Source organism: Sarcophilus harrisii, chromosome 2, assembly GCF_902635505.1.
Source record: "Sarcophilus harrisii chromosome 2, mSarHar1.11, whole genome shotgun sequence".
Lineage (NCBI taxonomy): Eukaryota > Metazoa > Chordata > Mammalia > Dasyuromorphia > Dasyuridae > Sarcophilus > Sarcophilus harrisii.
This window is the reverse complement of record NC_045427.1, coordinates 493,654,393-493,674,065: the sequence shown is the minus strand read 5'-3', so window position 1 is coordinate 493,674,065 and position 19,673 is coordinate 493,654,393. Positions and strand designations below refer to the sequence as shown.

Below are 19,673 nucleotides of genomic sequence, written 5' to 3'. Positions count from 1 at the left end.
ATCAATCAGTACTTAAAGGAATTAATTCAGACTATTCATTGAAAGTTCAAATATTGAAGCTGATGCTTAAATACTTTGGTCATATAAGATGGGAATTGTTGGAAAAGAGCCTAATATTGGGAAAGATTGAAGACAAAAGGAAAAAAAATAGCAAGGATGCGATGGATAGATAGTATCATAGAAATAATGAACATGAACTTGAACAAGCTTCAAGAAATAGTGGAGGTTAGAGGAGCCTGGTATGCTATGGTCCATGGGGTCACAAAGAATCAGATGTGGCTGAATAGCAACAATATCAACAAAATTTTTTCACAGATAAATAAAACTCCACAAAGCTAGAGCTAAGAGAGACCCTCATTCTATATCTATTTCCATCCTCAAGGATATTTACAAGAAGATCAAGACTAATTCTAGCTTTTTAAATTAAAGCTTTTTATATCTTCAAAACATATGCATGGATAATTTTTCAACATTGATCCCTTACAAAACCTTGCATTCCAGATTTTCCCCTTCTTTTCCTCACCCTCTCCCCTAGATGGTAAGTAATCTAAAATATGTTAAACATGTTAAAATGTGTTAAATCCAATATGTGTTTGCATATTTATATAATTATCTTGCTGCACAAGAAAAATCAGATCAAAAGGGAAAAAAATGAGAAAGATAACAAAATGCAAGCAAACAACAACAAAAAGAGTGAAAATGCCATGTTGTGATCTACACTCAGTCCCCACAGCCCTCTCTCTGGGTATAGATGGGCTCTTTCTCATAAGATCTTTGGAACTGGCCTTGGTCATCTCATTATTGGAAAGAGTCACACCCATTAGAATTGATCATCATATAATCTTATTGTTGCTGTGTAAATGATCTCCTGGTTCTGCTCATTTCACTTAGCAGACTGATTCTATCTTTAAGGAGATCCACTATTTTAAAGGTTACTAACCATAAAGGAATTTATTTTTCCACAGGAACAAACCTGATTTTTGTTAATTCCTTGACACTTTTCTCAATTGCTTTTCTCCTTTTCTTCCTGCTACTTAGCCCCCTTTTGCTATATTATAAGAACCCCAAGATTGTCCATCCATGTGGGACTCTCTTTGGATACTTCCCTCTCAGTAATTAATAAAGTCTCTTCTCTTTAGTTAGTCCTTTGTTTATCTGACACTCAGTCTGATCTATAGACCTGTTTTGATGATTGAAATCCTTCTCAGGCCTATTGGGGCCTGAGGTTGGAACTCATGAGACAGGTTCCTTTGAGTTTTCCTTATTCAGTAGATGGCTGAATGTGTCTCTCATTTGGGAAGACATTTTTTTCATTTTAAAATAGAAAATGTTATCTATAAGACTGTAATGGCATACTATTGTTCCATAAAAATGATGAAAAATATGTGTACTTTAAAAAATTCTGTAGAAGGATATTGCAATATACTTATGTTTTTAAACATTTAGTGCTTGCTGTTGTTAAAATAAGATTATTTATTGATTTGATCTATACCTATGATTTCATAGATGTGGGGGAACTCTTGGTGAGGAAATCAATGCAGATGGGATAATTCATGTGACTCATAGTCTTAAAGATTTGACTGGAGACACTAAGAAATTGAATGACTTATACAGGGTCACATAGCCAGTATATGTAAAAAGCTGGACTTGAACAGCTCTTCCTGCCTCAAGCTGGCTCCCCTTCCAAAATTATTTAATTTGTCTTTCAATCACTGAAAATCTTTTCTCCCTTTCATTTCTCCATTTCATTTCATTACCCTCTTGCTCATCCCATTGAGAAAGAAAGGAAAAAAAACTCTTACAGATATGGATTGTCAAGCAAAAAAAAATCATGTCATACTTTGCACCTAATTCTATCCTTTCAGAAGGTGAGAGGCAGAGGGAAGTGAATAAATTGTTTCTTCATGAGTCCTCTAAAATTCTGTTAGTCTTCTCAGTTATCAGAGTCCTAAAGTCTTTCAAAGTTGTTTGTCGTAGCAGTACTCTTTGTGCTGGCACAAAACTGTGACAGCACATCATTGAGTAGAGAATGAATTTTAAAAATGATATCATAGGAATATAATTTGAATAAAATTGTAGAGTAAGGGATAATAAATATGAAGAATCCAGAGAAATATAAAATTTGTTTGAAGTGATATAAGGTAAAATAATTAGAGGCAAGATAATATGTACAATATATGATGACTAGATAAATGGAAAGAAAAGGCAATGAGGAGTAATTAATAAAATGTTAGGCCTGGAATCAGAAAGACCTAAGTTCATATATTGCCTCAGAAACTTGAAGGTCATGTGATGCTGGGCAAGTCACTAAACTTCTCTTTACCTCAGTTTCCTCACCTGTAAAATAAGAATAATAATATCACTGACTTCCCAGAATTGTTTGAAGATTAAATGAATTAATATTTATAAAATACTTAACCTAGTTCTTGGCAAATAGTAGGTGCTTCATAAATGCTTATCCCATTTTCTCTTCCCTACCCTAATAGAAAGTCTGAGTAAATGAAATAGCAGTGAGTGATCTAAGAAAAAGACAATGAAAAATCTCTTCCATGTTATGGCAGATAGATAAGGAGCTATTAGGACAGAATATCATATATATGCTATGTTTATGCATATTGATATTAATTCAATAATAATTAAAATTAATATTAAATGTTTCTGTACATGTTTTTTAACTATTAGGGAGAGTAGTATGTATTGAAATGACTGTGATGTAAATAATTAATAGGATTGACTATACATATTTATATGATTAATCAGCATTAAACATTAGGGAAAGTCATATAGTATATGAATATGTATTATATCAAATATATTTTATATTGCATATTCAAGATAAATTTATATAATGAAAGAAAATGGTCTTTATTTGGGTGAAGAGAAAAAGGATTCAATTCTTTTGTCAATGATCTTTTTGAGATACTTTACTGAGCAGTTCTCTTCCCTTTCCCACTAAATATGCTCCCATTTCTACCTATACCTCCCTAAGAATCCCCAGCAGAATGTTATTGTGCAGGGTGTAGATGAAGGGGTTGAGGAAAGCCAACACATAGTGATCAACACTGAGGGTATTTTGTTGATTTCCAAGTTTCTTTCTGGGAGGGAATCACATGGGTATGAAGGCTGTGATGTTTCCAGCCATCACAGCAAAGGTCAGATAAGAAGCTCATATGTTAAAGGCTTTCTTCCTTTCATTGGCTGTTAGGATTCAGGACATGGTCATAATGATGCAAATCTAGGAGTATCCAGTGAGGGTTATGGAGCAAAGGATGACTAGGGAAGATACCAGGAAACCCATCAGCTCAATAAATGGCCAGGGCCAATAGAGGTCCACTGTCACAGAAAAGTGGTTAATGATATTGGAACTTCAAAAAGGTGAGCTGGAGATAAATGTTACAGGACAGAGAACAGACAAGAAACCACTCACACATGAGAAAAGAACCAGTCCAATGTATGTAGGACTCATGATGATGCTATACCTTGATAGGTTATAGATGGCAGTGTATTGGTCATAGGACGTGGATGTCCTGAATCTTGACTGTCCTGAAGAAAAAGTAGAAAAAGCACCAGGTGATCTACTTAGCAAAAAGTATAGTTTTATTCCCAGGGGCTAAATTGGCCAAAACCTTTGGGGAAATGACAGAGGTAAAGAGGATATCTATGAAGGAGAGACTGCAGAGGAAGAAGTACCTGAGTGTGTAGAGGCATGAGTAGGACACAACAATGCAGAGGATGAGGATATTTCCCAGGAGTGTCATCAGGTGAGCAGAAGCAACATGAGCAATCTCTCTGCTGATGGCAAAACTGAGCAGAATGAACTCAGTCACTGTGGTGGTCTGATTCTCTTTTGGTGTGATCCTCTTGGTTTCTGTGGGAACTATGGGAAAAAATTCTATGGAACAGAAATGAATGGAGGAAATCTACAGCTTCTGTCTAGAACCATGGAAAGAAAAGAAACTTTCACAAAGAAAATTTTAAACTAGAAATAAGAAATACAGAACTAGTTTTTCAATGATAGTCTAAGGATTGTGGCTATGGTGTGTGGACACTAGAGAAAATCAGGTTGAAATCAGAAATTATAGGTCTTTTCCACCAACTTTTATGAATATTCTCATAGTTCTTTGCACAGTAATTACCACCAGCTCTACTTTGCAAGCTGATGGTAGAAAAATTATGTTTTAGTGGAATGACTACTGGCCCTAGTTTTAAGAGATCTGTTTGAGTGCTTTCCCCACTATTAATGAAATGGAGCAATATCACCTTTTAAACCTCAGGACCATTATTTGTATATTAAAGAGACTGAACAAGATCATGAGTCTAGTTCTCATATTAGAAGTTCTATGATTCTAATAAAATAAGGTAAATAAGGTTAAACAATTCAGTCCTCAGTATTATACTCGAGTTTTCCTGTTTAGAGGAAAGACAAACTTCTCTTTTGTTTAAAGATTCATAAATTTCTTCAACTTAAAGCTTATGAATAAAATGAGGAGAAGGTAGTATCTGAAACTAAGTTGCCAAGGGCATTATCAACTTCCTCTCTTCTCTCTGAGAAGCTGTCAGTAGTGGTTACTTTTCTATCATGTAGAAATGAATGGAAAATATTTTGCTACTTAATGATTCATGAACCTCAATTCTCTCTAGTTGATCAGAGGATTGGTGTATAGGGTGTATTTAAACCATGTGGGTCATTCTGCATTGTCCTTGATTCCCTCATCTCAATCACTGGGATCCAGTAGTATGAAAAATCAGATTTTTGTCAGGGATAGAGAACACAATGGGTTCTTGAATTTAGAGCACATTGTCTATAGATACTTGGTATATGGTATGAGCAAGGGGAGTGGTGGCCTCCAAACATCTCTCTGAAATGATGTGGTTAACTTAGTCTAGCTGAAATGAAATTAAGTCATCCACATGAAATTGATTTTACATATGGCATGAAAATGGGCATAAGGAATATGAACAAATTAGTATTTTTTGTTTTTTGTTTTTAGAAACAGGACGTTTAGGAAAATGAGAAAGGATTGAGAACAAAGATAACTTTATTTTTAAAAAAAAATTTTTGTTGTTTTTATTATGTCTTCTTTTAAAATGTTTTTTATTAAAACTTTTTATTTTCAAAACATAGACATAATTTTTAACATTCACCCTTACAAAACCTTGTGTTCCAGATTTTTTCCTTGCCTTCCCTCCATCCCTCCCCTAGACAGCAAGTAATTCAATATATATTTAATATGTATAGTTCTTCTATACATATTTCCACAATTATCTTACTACACAAGAAAAATCAGATCAAAAAGAAAAAAATGAGAAAGAAAACAAAATGTAAGCGAACAATGACAAAAAGAGTGAAAATACTATGTTGTGATCCACAGTTAGTTCCCACAGGCCTCTCTCTGAGTGCATATGGCTCTCTTCATCACAAGAGCATTGGAACTGGCCTGAATCACTTCGTTGTTGAAAAGAGACATGTCCATCAGAATTGATCAAAATCTTGCTGTTGCTGTGTACAATGGTCTCTTGGCTCTGTTCATTTCACTTAGCATCAGTTCATGTAAATCTCTCTAGGCCTCTCTGAAATAATATTGCTGATCATTTCTTATTAAAAAATAATATTCCATAACATTCATATGCTATAACTTATTCAGCCATTCTTCAAGTGATGGGCATCCACTCAGTTTCCAGTTTCTTGCCACTTCCAAATGTGGCTCCCTTTCCTTCCTTTATGATTTCTTTGAGATATAAGCCCAGTAGAAACATTGCTGAGTCAAAGGGTATGCACAATTTGATAGCCTTTTGGGCATAGTTCCAAATTACTCTCCAGAATGTTTGAATCAGTTCACAACTTCACCAACAATGTCTGTTTTCCCACGTCCCTTACAACATTCATCATTATCTTTTCCCATAATCTTAGCCAATCTCAGAGGTATGTGATGGTACCTCAGAGTTGTCTTAATTTTCATTTTTCTGATCAATAGTAATTTAGAGCACTTTTTCATATGACTAGAAAGGGTTTTAATTTCTTCATCTGAAAATTGTCTGTTCATATCCAGATACCTTTATTGAATATTTGTTCTGAGCTGTATGTAATAAAAGAATGAACAGATATGTTTTATGAATAGAAAATAGGGAAATTGTGTGAGTTTTGTGCTTGGATTTTTTTTTAATAGCCTTTTATTTACAGGTTATATGTATGGGTAACTTTACAGCATTGACAATTGTCAAACCTTTTGTTCCAATTTTTCTCCTCCTTCCCCCCATCCCCTCCCCCAGATGGCAGGATGACCAGTAGATGTTAAATATATTAAAATATAAATTAGATACACAATAAGTATACATGCCAAACCATTATTTTGTTGTACAAAAAGAATCGGGCTCTGAAATATTGTACAATTAGCCTGTGAAGGAAATCAAAAATGCAGGTGGACAAAAATATAGGGTTTGGGAATTCAATGTAATGGTTCTTAGTCATCTCCCAGAATTCTTTTGCTGGGCATAGCTGGTTCAGTTCATTACTGCTCCATTGGAACTGATTTGGTTCATCTCATTGCTAAGGATGGCCAAGTCCATCAGAATTAGTCATCATATAGTATTGTTGTTGAAGTATATAATGATCTCCTGGTCCTGCTTGTTTCACTCAGCATCAGTAAGTCTCTCCAGGCCTTTCTGAAATCATCCTGTTGGTCATTTTTTACAGAACAATAGTATTCTATAATATTCATATACCACAATTTATTTAGCCGTTATCCAACTGATGGACATCCACTCAGTTTCCAGTTTCTGGCCACTACAAAGAGGGCTATCACAAACATTCGTGCACATACAGATCCCTTTCCCTTCTTTAGTATTTCTTTGGGATATAAACCCAGTAGAAACACAGCTGGATCAAAGGGTATGCACAGTTTGATAACTTTTTGAGCATAGTTCCAAATCGCTTTCCAGAATGGCTGGATATATTCACAATTCCACCAACAATGTATTAATGTCCCTGTTTTCCCACATCCTCTCCAACATTGTGCATTATCTTTCCCGGTCATTCTAGCCAGTCTGACAGGTGTGTAGTGATATCTCAGAATTGTCTTAATTTGCATTTCTCTGATTAATAATGTTTGTGCTTGGATTTTGCCTGAAAGGTGAACCTATAGATAATACAAAAAGGAACATGCTGCTTTTTTGACTAGCTCTCTGGTTGTTATTGGGAGTAATGGTGTTGATGGTGGAAGAAATAAGTGCTAACTAGGAGATGGGATTAGATAGGGGCTGCTAAAACTTTTATGTTCATTCTAACCTATGCTAGCCTAAAGAAAATAATGAATTAATACCTATAGTATCCTATATATGTTTGAACCCAGAGATTTCTACACATACACATTAAGCAAAGTAACTTTTGTCCTCTAAGTGACTATTCTTCTTAAGCTACATACTTCAGAGAAAAGACTACTGCCTGAGACAGGGAAAGCCATATAGATGGGAACATGGACTTTGCAGGGAAAATCATAATGGATCTGACTCAGACCAGTGGGAATGGACTAGGGAATCTTTTCTTAGAACTTTCCCCACAAAGATGAAGTATTTCTAAAGCAAAAGCCAGTTTAAAAAATTGGACTCTTTATAGTCTCAAAAAGACAAAATCTGAGATAGAATAAAATCATAGATAGAGTGAACACAAATCTTTACTATGTCCTGGAATAGTAGAATGAGGGAGCAAATATGTGTTCATTTTAGCCATTCATTAGAAGGTCCTCTTCTCTTTATCTTTTGCATCCACAAGTGTTTGATGCCTGCCACTGACTGAATCAAAACCACAGAACCCAAGAGTTGGAAGGATTCAAAGATTGTCTAGTTCAATTTATACCCAAAACAAGAATCATTTCTATGACATTGTTGACAAGTGACCATCCAATCTATACTTTAAGATCTCTACTGAGCCCTTTCAACCCAGGGAGGTCTATGCAAGGGCTTAGGTCTTGCCTCACCCTTAGTTAATGAGATGGTGACAATAGATTTAGGTGCTTAGAAATGCTTGGAATCTCAGGAATTGTAACTTATCTACTACTTAGACTCCTCCCTGCTCCTGTTCCTGTTCAGACTCTGGTGTGGAATCGGCAGTAAACGTGGATTACAAGCTCAGGCTTTAGGGTTTAAAGTTCATTTATTTCAAAACCCACATAATAATAAAGGTATCTTCTTCATAGCATTATTGTGAGGATCAAATGAGATGATATGTGTACAGTGCATTATAAACCTTAAAGTGCTTTAGAAATGTTAGCTATTATTATTTAATGGTAATAAAATAAGAGTATTAGACTAGCTGATTTCGAAGGTTTTTTAGATTCTAAAACTTAGGATCTCATGATTATAAAGATAAGGACCTATCAAATAGGATCAAAATTGTGACCCTACTTCTCCCCATTCTCCTTCAATTCCAGTTTCCCACTCATAGAGTACCATGTCAGAGAATGACAAGCCACGCAAATATAGCATTATATGTATTACTGAAATCTTATATAATCCTGTCAAAGCAACTTTACTATTCATCATGATTCTTATCATATTGAACACCAAATTGCATCTTCATTGATGTCCATTGTACAAAATAAAAAGCCAACTTTTAATAGACTGGTGATGGAAAGTGCCATCCACACCTAGAGAGAGAATTATGAAGACTGAATATGGATCATTATAGTATTTTCACTTTTTTTTGGTTGTTTGTTTTTTCCCTTTTGATCTGATTTTTCTTGTATAACATAATGAATATGAAAATATGTTTAAAAGAATTGAATATGTTTAATCTATATTGGATTGCTTGTTATCTTGGAGACAGAAGAGGGAGAGAGAGAAAAATTTAGAACATAAAGTTTTGCAAAGGTAGATGTTGAAAACTATCTTTGCATGTATTTGGAAAAGTAAAATACTATTAAAAATAAAAAGCAAATCTTTTTATTTTTTTTTATTTTTTATTTTTTATTTTTTTTATTTAATAGCCTTTTATTTACAGGATATATGCATGGGTAACTTTACAGCATTAACAATTGCCAAACCTCTTGTTCCAATTTTTCACCTCTTACCCCCTCCACCCCCTCCCCTAGATGGCAGGATGACCAGTAGATGTTAAATATATTAAAATATAAATTAGATACACAATAAGTATACATGACCAAAACGTTATTTTGCTGTACAAAAAGAATCAGACTCTGAAATATTGTACAATTAGCTTGTGAAGGAAATCAAAAATGCAGGTGTGCATAAGTATAGGGATTGGGAATTCAATGTAATGGTTTTTAGTCATCTCCCAGAGTTTTTTTTCTGGGCATAGCTAGTTCAGTTCATTACTGCTCCATTAGAAATGATTTGGTTGATCTCGTTGCTGAGGATGGCCTGGTCCATCAGAACTGGTCATCATATAGTATTGTTGTTGAAGTATATAATGATCTCCTGGTCCTGCTCATTTCACTCAGCATCAGTTCGTGTAAGTCTCTCCAGGCCTTTCTGAAATCATCCTGTTGGTCATTTCTTACAGAACAGTAATATTCCATAATATTCATATACCACAATTTATTCAGCCATTCTCCAACTGATGGACATCCATTCAGTTTCCAGTTTCTAGCCACTACAAAAAGGGCTGCCACAAACATTCGTGCACATACAGGTCCCTTTCCCTTCTTTATAATCTCTTTGGGATATAATCCCAGTAGTAACACTGCTGGATCAAAGGGTATGCACAGTTTGATAACTTTTTGAGCATAGTTCCAAACTACTCTCCAAAATGGTTGGATTCGTTCACAACTCCACCAACAATGCATCAATGTCCCAGTTTTCCCGCATCCCCTCCAACAATCATCATTATTTTTTCCTGTCATCTTAGCCAATCTGACAGGTGTGTAGTGGTATCTTAGAGTTGTCTTAATTTGCATTTCTCTGATTAATAATGACTTGGAGCATCTTTTCATATGACTAGAAATAGTTTCAATTTCTTCATCTGAGAATTGTCTGTTCATATCCTTTGACCATTTTTCAATTGGAGAATGGCTTGATTTTTTATAAATTAGAGTTAATTCTCTATATATTTTGGAAATGAGGCCTTTATCAGAACCTTTGACTGTAAAAATATTTTCCCAGTTTATTGCTTCCCTTCTAATCTTGTCTGCATTAGTTTTGTTTGTACAAAAACTTTTCAGTTTGGTATAATCGAAATTTTCTATTTTGTGATCAGTAATGATCTCTAGTTCTGCTTTGGTCATAAAGACCTTCCCCTTCCACAGGTCTGAGAGGTAAACTATCCTATGTTCCTCTAATTTATTAATAATTTCATTCTTTATGCCTAGGTCATGAACCCATTTTGACCTTATCTTGGTGTACGGCGTTAAGTATGGATCAATGCCTAGTTTCTGCCATATTAGTTTCCAATTTTCCCAGCAATTTTTATCAAACAGTAAGTTCTTATCCCAAAAGCTGGGATCTTTGGGTTTGTCAAAGACTAGGTTGCTATATTTGTTGACTGTTTTATCCCTTGAACCTAATCTATTCCACTGATCAACTAATCTATTCCTTAGCCAATACCAAATAGTTTTGGTAACTGCTGCTCTATAATATAATTTTAGATCTGGTACAGCTAAGCCACCTTCATTTGATTTTTTTTTCATTAATTCCCTTGAAATTCTTGACCTTTTGTTTTTCCATATGAACTTTGTTGTTATTTTTTCTAGGTCATTAAAATAGTTTTTTGGGAGTCTGATTGGTATAGCGCTAAATAAATAGATTAGTTTAGGTAATATTGTCATCTTTATTATATTTGCTCGCCCTATCCAAGAGCATTTAATATTTTTCCAATTGGTTAGATCAGACTTAATTTGTGTGAAAAGTGGTCTGTAATTTTGCTCATAAAGTTTCTGATTTTCCCTTGGCAGATAGATTCCTAAATATTTTATATTATCAGTAGTTACTTTAAATGGAATTTCTCTTTGTAACTCTGACTGTTGGATTTTGTTAGTGATATATAAGAATGCTGATGACTTATGTGGGTTTATTTTATAACCAGCAACTTTGCTAAAGTTGTGGATTATTTCTAATAACTTTTTAGCAGAATCTCTGGGGTTCTCTAAGTATACCATCATGTCATCGGCAAAGAGTGATAATTTGGCTTCCTCATTGCCTATTCTTATTCCTTTAATCTCTTTCTCAGCTCTTATTGCTATAGCTAGCGTTTCTAATACAATATTAAATAGTAACGGTGATAGTGGGCAACCTTGTTTCACTCCAGATCTTATTGGGAATGGTTGCAGTTTGTCTCCATTACATATGATGCTTACTGATGGTTTTAAATAGATGCTGCTGATTATTTTAAGGAAAAGTCCATTTATTCCTATACTCTCAAGTGTTTTTAATAGGAATGGATGTTGGATTTTATCAAATGCTTTTTCTGCATCTATTGAGATGATCATATGGTTTTTGTTAATTTGGTTATTAACATGGCCAATTATATTGATAGTTTTCCTAATATTGAACCAGCCCTGCATTCCTGGTATAAATCCTACTTGATCATAGTGTATTATCTTGGAGATGATTTTCTGTAGTCTTTTTGCTAATATCTTATTTAAGATTTTAGCATCAATATTCATTAGGGAGATTGGTCTATAATTTTCTTTCTCTGTTTTCAGCCTACCTGGTTTAGGTATCAGTACCATGTCTGTGTCATAGAAGGAATTTGGTAGGACTCCTTCATTCCCTATTTTATCAAATAATTTATATAGCATTGGGGCCAATTGTTCTTTAAATGTTTGGTAAAATTCACATGTAAATCCATCTGGTCCTGGGGATTTTTTCTTAGGGAGTTGTTTAATTGCCTGTTCTATTTCTTTTTCTGAAATGGGACTATTCAAGCAATTTACTTCCTCCTCTGTTAGTCTGGGAAGTCTATATTTTTGGAGGTAGTCATCCATTTCACTTAGGTTATCAAATTTATTGGCATAAAGTTGAGCAAAATAACTCCTTATTATTTCTCTAATTTCCTCTTCATTGGTGGAAAGTTCTCCCTTTTCATTTTTAAGACTACTAATTTCATTTTCCTCCCTCCTTTTTCTAATCAGATTTACCAAAGGCTTATCTATTTTATTGGCTTTTTCATAGAACCAACTCTTAGTTTTATTAATTAGTTCAATAGTTTTTTTACTTTCAATATTTTTAATTTCTCCTTTTAATTTTAGAATTTCCAATTTAGTATTTGATTGGGGGTTTTTAATTTGGTCTTTTTTTAGTTTTTTTAGTTGCAAGCCCAATTCATTAATCTTTTCTTTCTCTGTTTTATTCAAGTAAGCCTCTAAGGATATAAAATTCCCTCTTATTACCGCTTTGGCTGCATCCCACAAATTTTGGTATGATGTCTCATCATTGTCATTATCTTGAGTGAAATTATTAATTGTATCTATAATTTGCTGCTACACCCAATCATTCTTTAAGATGAGATTGTTTAGTTTCCAATTATTTTTGGTCTATTTCCCCCTAACTTTTTGCTGAATGTAGTTTTTATTGCATCATGATCTGAAAAGAAAGCATTTACTATTTCTACTTTCTTGCATTTAATTTTGAGGTCTTTATGTCCTAATATATGGTCAATTTTTGAATAGGTTCCATGAATTGCTGAGAAGAAAGTATATTCCTTTCTATCTCCATTCAATTTTCTCCAAAGATCCAACATACCTAATTTTTCTAATATTCTATTTACTTCTTTAATTTCTTTCTTATTTGTTTTGTGGTTTGATTTGTCTAATTCTGAGAGTGCAAGGTTGAGATCTCCTACTATTACAGTTTTGTTGTCTATTTCTTCTTGCAACTCTTTTAACTTCTCCTTTAGGAAGTTGGATGCCATACCACTTGGTGCATATATGTTTAATATTGATATTGCTTCATTGTTTATGCTACCCTTTAGCAGGATGTAGTTTCCTTCCTTATCTCTTTTAATTAGATCAATTTTTACTTTAAAAGCAAATCTTTTTAATAGTGGTTTTTGGCTTGTTCTCCTAACAGTAGTATTTCTATCACTATAGATTAGATTAATTAATTCATCTAATGTAGATTAGAAATAAATTAATCTTATCCTAGATAGCATATCTTGTTTAGTAATGAAAGAAAAAGCCATTCTCCCCAAGGGGATATTGCAAGTCTTTCTCCTTGCCCTCACAGGATAGAGAAGTGAAAGCCTGTTCTGTTTCTTCCATTCTCCAGTAGAGTCAACAAGTTTGATGAACCTGCAAATACATCATTCTGAGACTTGGTGATACCAGCATGCAGGAACTCCTCACCCATAGAATATCTATCTGGCCACAGGCAATGTTGCTCTCTTTGTCCTCTAAGATCTCAGAATTCCAAGACTACTTCTTACTGCAGAAGACTGCTGTATTGAGACTCGATGCTAAGATTTTCAAGATCTTTGCCCATATGGCACAATGGAAGGCAGACTGCAGAATGGCTCTTGAGCTTGGTTGTGAGACATGATAGAATGATTTTTGACAGAGATCAGGGTGCCATGGAGTGGCAGAAGGATTCTTATTTGGGAAAGTTAACTCCAGGACTAAATTATAGGAGATGCTTCAAGGGATTCAATTTACTTGTCTCAGAGCACAAAATCTAGACTCGGCATTCTCAAGGATTAACTACTTTGGAGACTGGGTCAACTCAAACATGTCTATACTAGAAGGAGTTGGGATCAAAATACCAGATTTGACATTTTAAACCCATTGCTGTTACCTAGTCCTGTCTGTTCTTTTTTTTTTTTTTTTTTAATTGTTTCTCTGATGTTTCCTGTTTTTTTCTTCCATTCTCATTGGCTCTTGAATTTGAACACCTTACATATGCAGCAGAATAATGGGTTTATAATTTGTTTCCCTACTTTTAGACTCTCCTCCAATTCACCCCTACATGTTTCTACCACATTATTATTATACCCATTTTACAGATGAGGAACTCAAGGTAAACAGAGATTAGATGACTTGCTCAGTGTCTTATAGCTAGCAAATATTTTAGGTCAGATTTGAATTCAGGTCTTTCTGACTCTAAGCCCAGTGCTTTAATAATTTTTAAGATGATCTGTGAGGTCTCTTCCAACTTTAAACCCGTGAGATACTGTAATGGCTATTAAGTCATTCGTTCCTCATTGTCAACTGCCTTAATCATATAATCAGATAGGTTTATCTGACATAGGTTTATGTTAGAAGTCAGTTCTCTGGTAGAATTTTGAAGAAAAAGGAGAAATGGAAGGAAGCACATTTTCAGTCAAATAATTTGTTCCATCTTTCTTCCAATGCTATATTTCTCTAGTCTTCACTCTCATCGATTCCTTTAGAGCTAGACAGAAATGACTAGTGGAATTACAAAATCTTAATATATGAAAGTGAGAACCTAGAACTCTCACATATCACTGTGGCCTTGTTGCTCTGTGGCATTGAAGATTGCTTCTCAATCTCTCTCACATACAGACTGCCTTATATAGTATGAAGCTGGGTGGGATTCAAATCACTGCCAGTCTCTGTGAAAAGCAATATTTTAGAAAGAGTAAGCTGGCAGTATTGTGCAGGAAGGTTTGGAGGAAGGGAGATGAAAAGTAAGGACGTTATTTTAGGAGTAATGCAGATGTTAATAGATTTCATGGTGAGAGTGGGCATGCTGGGACCAAGTTGTATCTGAGTGTTACTGTGAAGGAAGCTATTGAGAACCTGATGACAAATAAGAACGTTTAGGAAAGGGAGATGTTGAAAGATATCTCTGGATCTTGAGCCTGGGTTATCTAGAGAACAATGTTGCCATTTGATAAAAATGAGAAACTTGAGGAGGTAGATTAGTTTAGGATATGTTGAATTGGAAGTATATTCTGGGAGCTTCTTCAATTAAGGACCTTCTGAAAGCTATCTGGATTTCAGGAAATCCTTGGAATCAATATTCATTCAAAACCACAAATGACAAACATCTATGGACATTTCTTCTGCCAAACTAACCATGGGACATACCAATTCAAAGCAAATGATATTTAATTAAACAATATATTAGGTGTGGTGATGGTATTGCCCTACAAATAGCTTTGTCTGTTTCTCCATGTCTCTCCTGAATCACTCTGTATTGGTTCTCCGCTAAATAGGGGTAAAGTTTTCAATTGTTTTAATTCATTCTCAGGAGCTGATTCAACATTTTAGGATTTAGAGACATAATCAGGTAGTCTGATAGCCAACTATGGAAATCTGTAGGCATTATCTTGAATTTTTTTTTATTATGAACTAGAACATGATTAATAGACATAAACATTTCCATATATAAAGGTCAGAGAAAAAGAGTTGTGCATGAGCCTGTGAATCTATTAATATTTTTATATGATAAATAGATGTATGTGTATATAGATGCATATATACATATATACATTATATGTATGTACATATACACATACACACACAAAGCAGGATTTTCATCTTTTTTATATTTTTTATTGTAATGCCTAATATAGAGTAGGCATTTAATAAGTGTTTTGTTGTTGTTATTCAATTGTTTTGATTCTGTGTGATTCTTTGTGACTCCATTTGGAGTTTTCATGGCAAATATAGTGAAATAGGTTGCCATTTCCTTCTCCAGCTCATTTTATAGGCCCAGATGTGAGAGATATGTGTGTGTGTGTGCACATACACGTATATATGTAGTGCCAATGTCTCCCTGCTTATCTGTGTCCCCTTCTCAGGTCCTTCTGATCTTTTCTATTTACTTCAGTTGATTCACTTAAGAGTGTGAAACAAGCCAGCAATAAATGATGGACATGGGTGTTTGATAATGCTGCCAGTCACATATCTATACCTTTATCTATCTGTTTTTCTATCTGCCTATTATCTCATCTGATTATCCTTTCTGATGTCTCATATTTGCACCTTTCTCTCAGATCACATTTTTAGTTTTCTTCAGGATGCAGCAATCTCTTGTCTAGGTGCTGCATACCTCCCCTCCCTCTCAGTGGATGATTTATTCTTAAATCACAATGAAGGTTGTTTTCCTAGTCTTCACTTTGACTATACCATTCACATGTTTAGGATTTTATGATATCTTCCTATTTATGCACTGTTTCAGAAACTTATGATTTGCTTCAAAAGCCTTTAGCAAACTTACCCAGACCCATCTCCTTCCCATAATCTCTCTCCTAATATCCTCCCACCCATCTAACTTTCTTATTATTTTGGAGGACAACACTATCTTCCTACTCCCTCAAGTCAGTAACCTAGGTATCATGCTCAATTCCTTATTCTCTCTCTACCCACATATCTAATCATATGTCAAGTCATTTTATTTCTACATTCTTTACATTTTTAATATATCACTCTTCTTCTTGGCCATTGTTAACACCTTTAGTTCTTTGTTACTCCAATTTGGGGTTTTCTTGGCAAAGATACCGACAAGTATCTTTTTTTTGCTCTGGTTTGCCCTTTCCTTCTCCAGTTCATTTTACAGATAAAGAAACTGAGACAAATAGTTTTAAATGACTTGCCCAGGGTTACACAGTTAGGAGGTGTCTGAAGCCAGATTTAAATTTAGGAAGTTGAGTCTTCCTGACTGCAGATCCAATACACTAACCACTAAGCCATCTAGCTATCCCCCATAAATTCTTACCTGAGTATTGCAAGAGTCTGCTGGCTGGTTTCCTTGCCTTAACTCTCCCCACTCCAATTCATCCTCCATTCAGTTACCAAAATGTTTTTCCTAAAGTGCAGATCTGAGCAAGCCATCTACCCTACTCAATAAACCCCTTGAGGCTCCCAAATGTCCCCCAAATCCTGTTTGGCATTCAAATCCCTTTCTTACGTAGTCCCTTTCTACCTTTCCAGTCTTAAATTCCAGACATATACTCTTTGATTCAGTGACATAGAACTTAGTCCAACTAAAATCGCATATTCAAGAGGAAATTTTCCTAATCTCTCTTGATTCTAGTACCTTCCCTCTGTCGATTATTTCCTATTTATTGCTTCCTTGTACATGTTTGTTTGCTTATCAACTTTCCCATTAGTTGGGAACTGAACTGTTGTTCAGTTGTTCTAGTTCTATTTAATTCCTTCTGACCCTATTTGGGGTTTTCTAGGCAAAGATACTAAAATGATTTGCTATTTCCTTCTCCAGGTCAGTTTATAGATGAGAAACAGAGGCAAACAGGGTTAAATGACTTGCCCAGTGTCACACAGCTAGTAAGTGTCTAAGGCCAGATCTGAATTCAGAAAGAGGAGTCTTACTGACTTTAGACTTAAAGCTCTATCCACTGCACCATCTTCCTTTCAACTTACCCTGTGGCAGAGCCTTGTCTTCTGTGTCAACAACATAATATCAAAATTATCTTTCTGTGTGGGTCACCATGTCTTCTTCCTTCATTCAAATGACTCTGGATAAGGTTTCTTTCCCAGTGAACCACATATTTAAAATTTTATGATGCACCTGATAGGATTTTATATGTACCTGAACCAGGTACAAATGAGATTGTGATCCATCCTGTTTCCAAATGACCTGATTTGTATATACTAACTATTGGTTTCAATTTATAGATAAATGAATCATTTAATCTGGATTTCTAAATGTTCATTTACTTTTGCTATGACCTTAACATATTAATCCAGATTAAAGTTGCATACTTTCGATAATATACTCCCAGAGGTTGTATTATATATTTTTGAATAGCTTTATATAATATTTTAAAGCAAGGAACAATAAAAGGACTGTGGGTGATGATAATTGTTATCAATTTAGGCAGATGTTATCCCAGCAGGAATAATGGCTGGGTTTATTGTAAATGAATGATGAACTATAAACGATAGAAACTATCATATGCATGCAGGATGGATTTCAGAAAAGACTTGTCACCAAAGTGAAGTTGACCTCTTTGGGTTCGCTTTCTGCTTCACTAGAAGAATTGAACAATAATCAGGTTCCCATGATGAGAGTAGGGCAATAGAGCACTGTGGTTTTAGTTTTGTTCCAAGGGATGGGAATAATGTATTGAGATGAGGGCAGAGAGTTTGTTGGAAAAAGGAAGAGATGAGGGGAAAAATTCTGGGTGAATAATGAGGGAGACCTCTAGAATATTATTTCCAGGGAACTTCAAGAATCTTTATTGCCTATGGGAAACTCTCTCTGCTCTGAAGCTTAGGCTGGAGAGATCCACTTGCCCACCTTTTCCCTAATCACCAGTTTCACCTGTTTGTTTCTCAGAGTGTAGATGAAAGGGTTGAGCATTGGGGTCACTACAGTGTTGAGGATGGCCACCACTTTGTTCAGGTTCTCTCCTTCACTGCTTTTACCTGTCCTGATATACATAAAGATGCAACTGCCATAAAAAAGGGATACCACAATGATGTGGGAGGAACAAGTGGAAAAGGCTTTCTGCCTCTCCTTAGCTGAAGGGATGCGTAGGATTGTGTAAAGGATGTTACCATAACAGGAGGCAGTGACAGATAAGGTGCCCAGAAGACTTACATTGGCTATGACAAAGCCCATCAGTTCTACCAGGCTTGTGTCTGCACATATAAGTTCTAGTAGTGGGAAATTGTCACAGAAAAAATGATTGACAATATTGGGGCCACAGAAAGGCTGCTGAACTGTAATATAACTTGGGACAATGATGAGAAGAAAAGCTCCTACCCATGAGGACAGCACCAGCTGCACACAGACCCTTTTGCCCATGATGGTGGTATAACGCAAGGGGTTACAGATAGCCACATACCGATCAAAGGACATCACAGCTAGGAGGAGGAATTCTGTGGTTCCTAAGAAGAAGTAAAGGAAACTCTGCAGAAAGCATCCCAGTAAGGAGATGGTCTTGTTCCCTGTTAGGATGTTGTTTAGCATCTTGGGAAAGATGACAGAAGTGAACCAGATCTCCAGAACAGCAAAGTTTCTGAGGAAGTAGTACATGGGGGTATAAAGACGATGATCCATCAGTGTGACAACAATGATGAGGAGGTTCCCTAGCAGTGTGATGAGGTAGGTTAAGAAGAGCCCTACAAAGATCAACATTTGAAATTCACAGGCATCTGTGAGTCCCAGAAGAATGATCTCACTGATGGTGGTACTGTTCCCCATGTTCCCTGTTGGGGAAAAAGAGAGAAGAATAGTAGCATAAGAAGCTGTGATGCTGTAAGATTACAATTGATTTAGAAGTGGAGAGAATAGGAAATAAAGGAAGCTTTTCCAGCTGGAGTCCTTTATTTTCATGTACAGCAATACCTTCAATCTGTAGATCCACATCCACATCTCTTAGCCCCTTTGCCAATGAATGACCTATATGATAGAATTTGCTTTAGATTGAGAAATAAGTGGTATTAGCATGAATAACAACTCAGTTAACTGAAGAGCGTGTAGGTCAAACTCTTGCCTACTTTATCTTTCCAACCAAATCAGATTTATTCTTTCTACACTTACTCTTTTTTTTTTTTTTTTAAAAGAAAACCTGTTCTCAATGGTTTTTTCTTTCTTTTACCCCAGATTGTGGAGCATCTTTTAAAAATTTCCTTTGGCACTCTAGACATCATTTCATCATAGGACTAAATGTTTCCTCTCCTAAAATCCCCTATCTTTCAGGTCATTCAAAGCAGAAGCAAAGTAGACATACAACCTAGCTCATTTCCCCAGCTGTTCCTTTGTGTTTCCAGTTTCGAATCTTTGCATCAGGA

The 19,673-nt window shown here is 35.3% G+C and overlaps 1 protein-coding gene across 1 annotated transcript; it reads right to left on the bottom strand.

Annotated features, from left to right (window-relative positions):
* Positions 1 to 18,147: 18,147 nt before the first annotated feature.
* LOC100930556 (olfactory receptor 49-like) lies at positions 18,148 to 19,257 on the bottom strand. Its single transcript, XM_003755859.2, has one exon. It carries the CDS (start codon positions 19,081 to 19,083, stop codon positions 18,148 to 18,150), a length of 936 nt encoding a protein of 311 aa, XP_003755907.1. The 5' UTR covers positions 19,084 to 19,257.
* Positions 19,258 to 19,673: the final 416 nt, after the last annotated feature.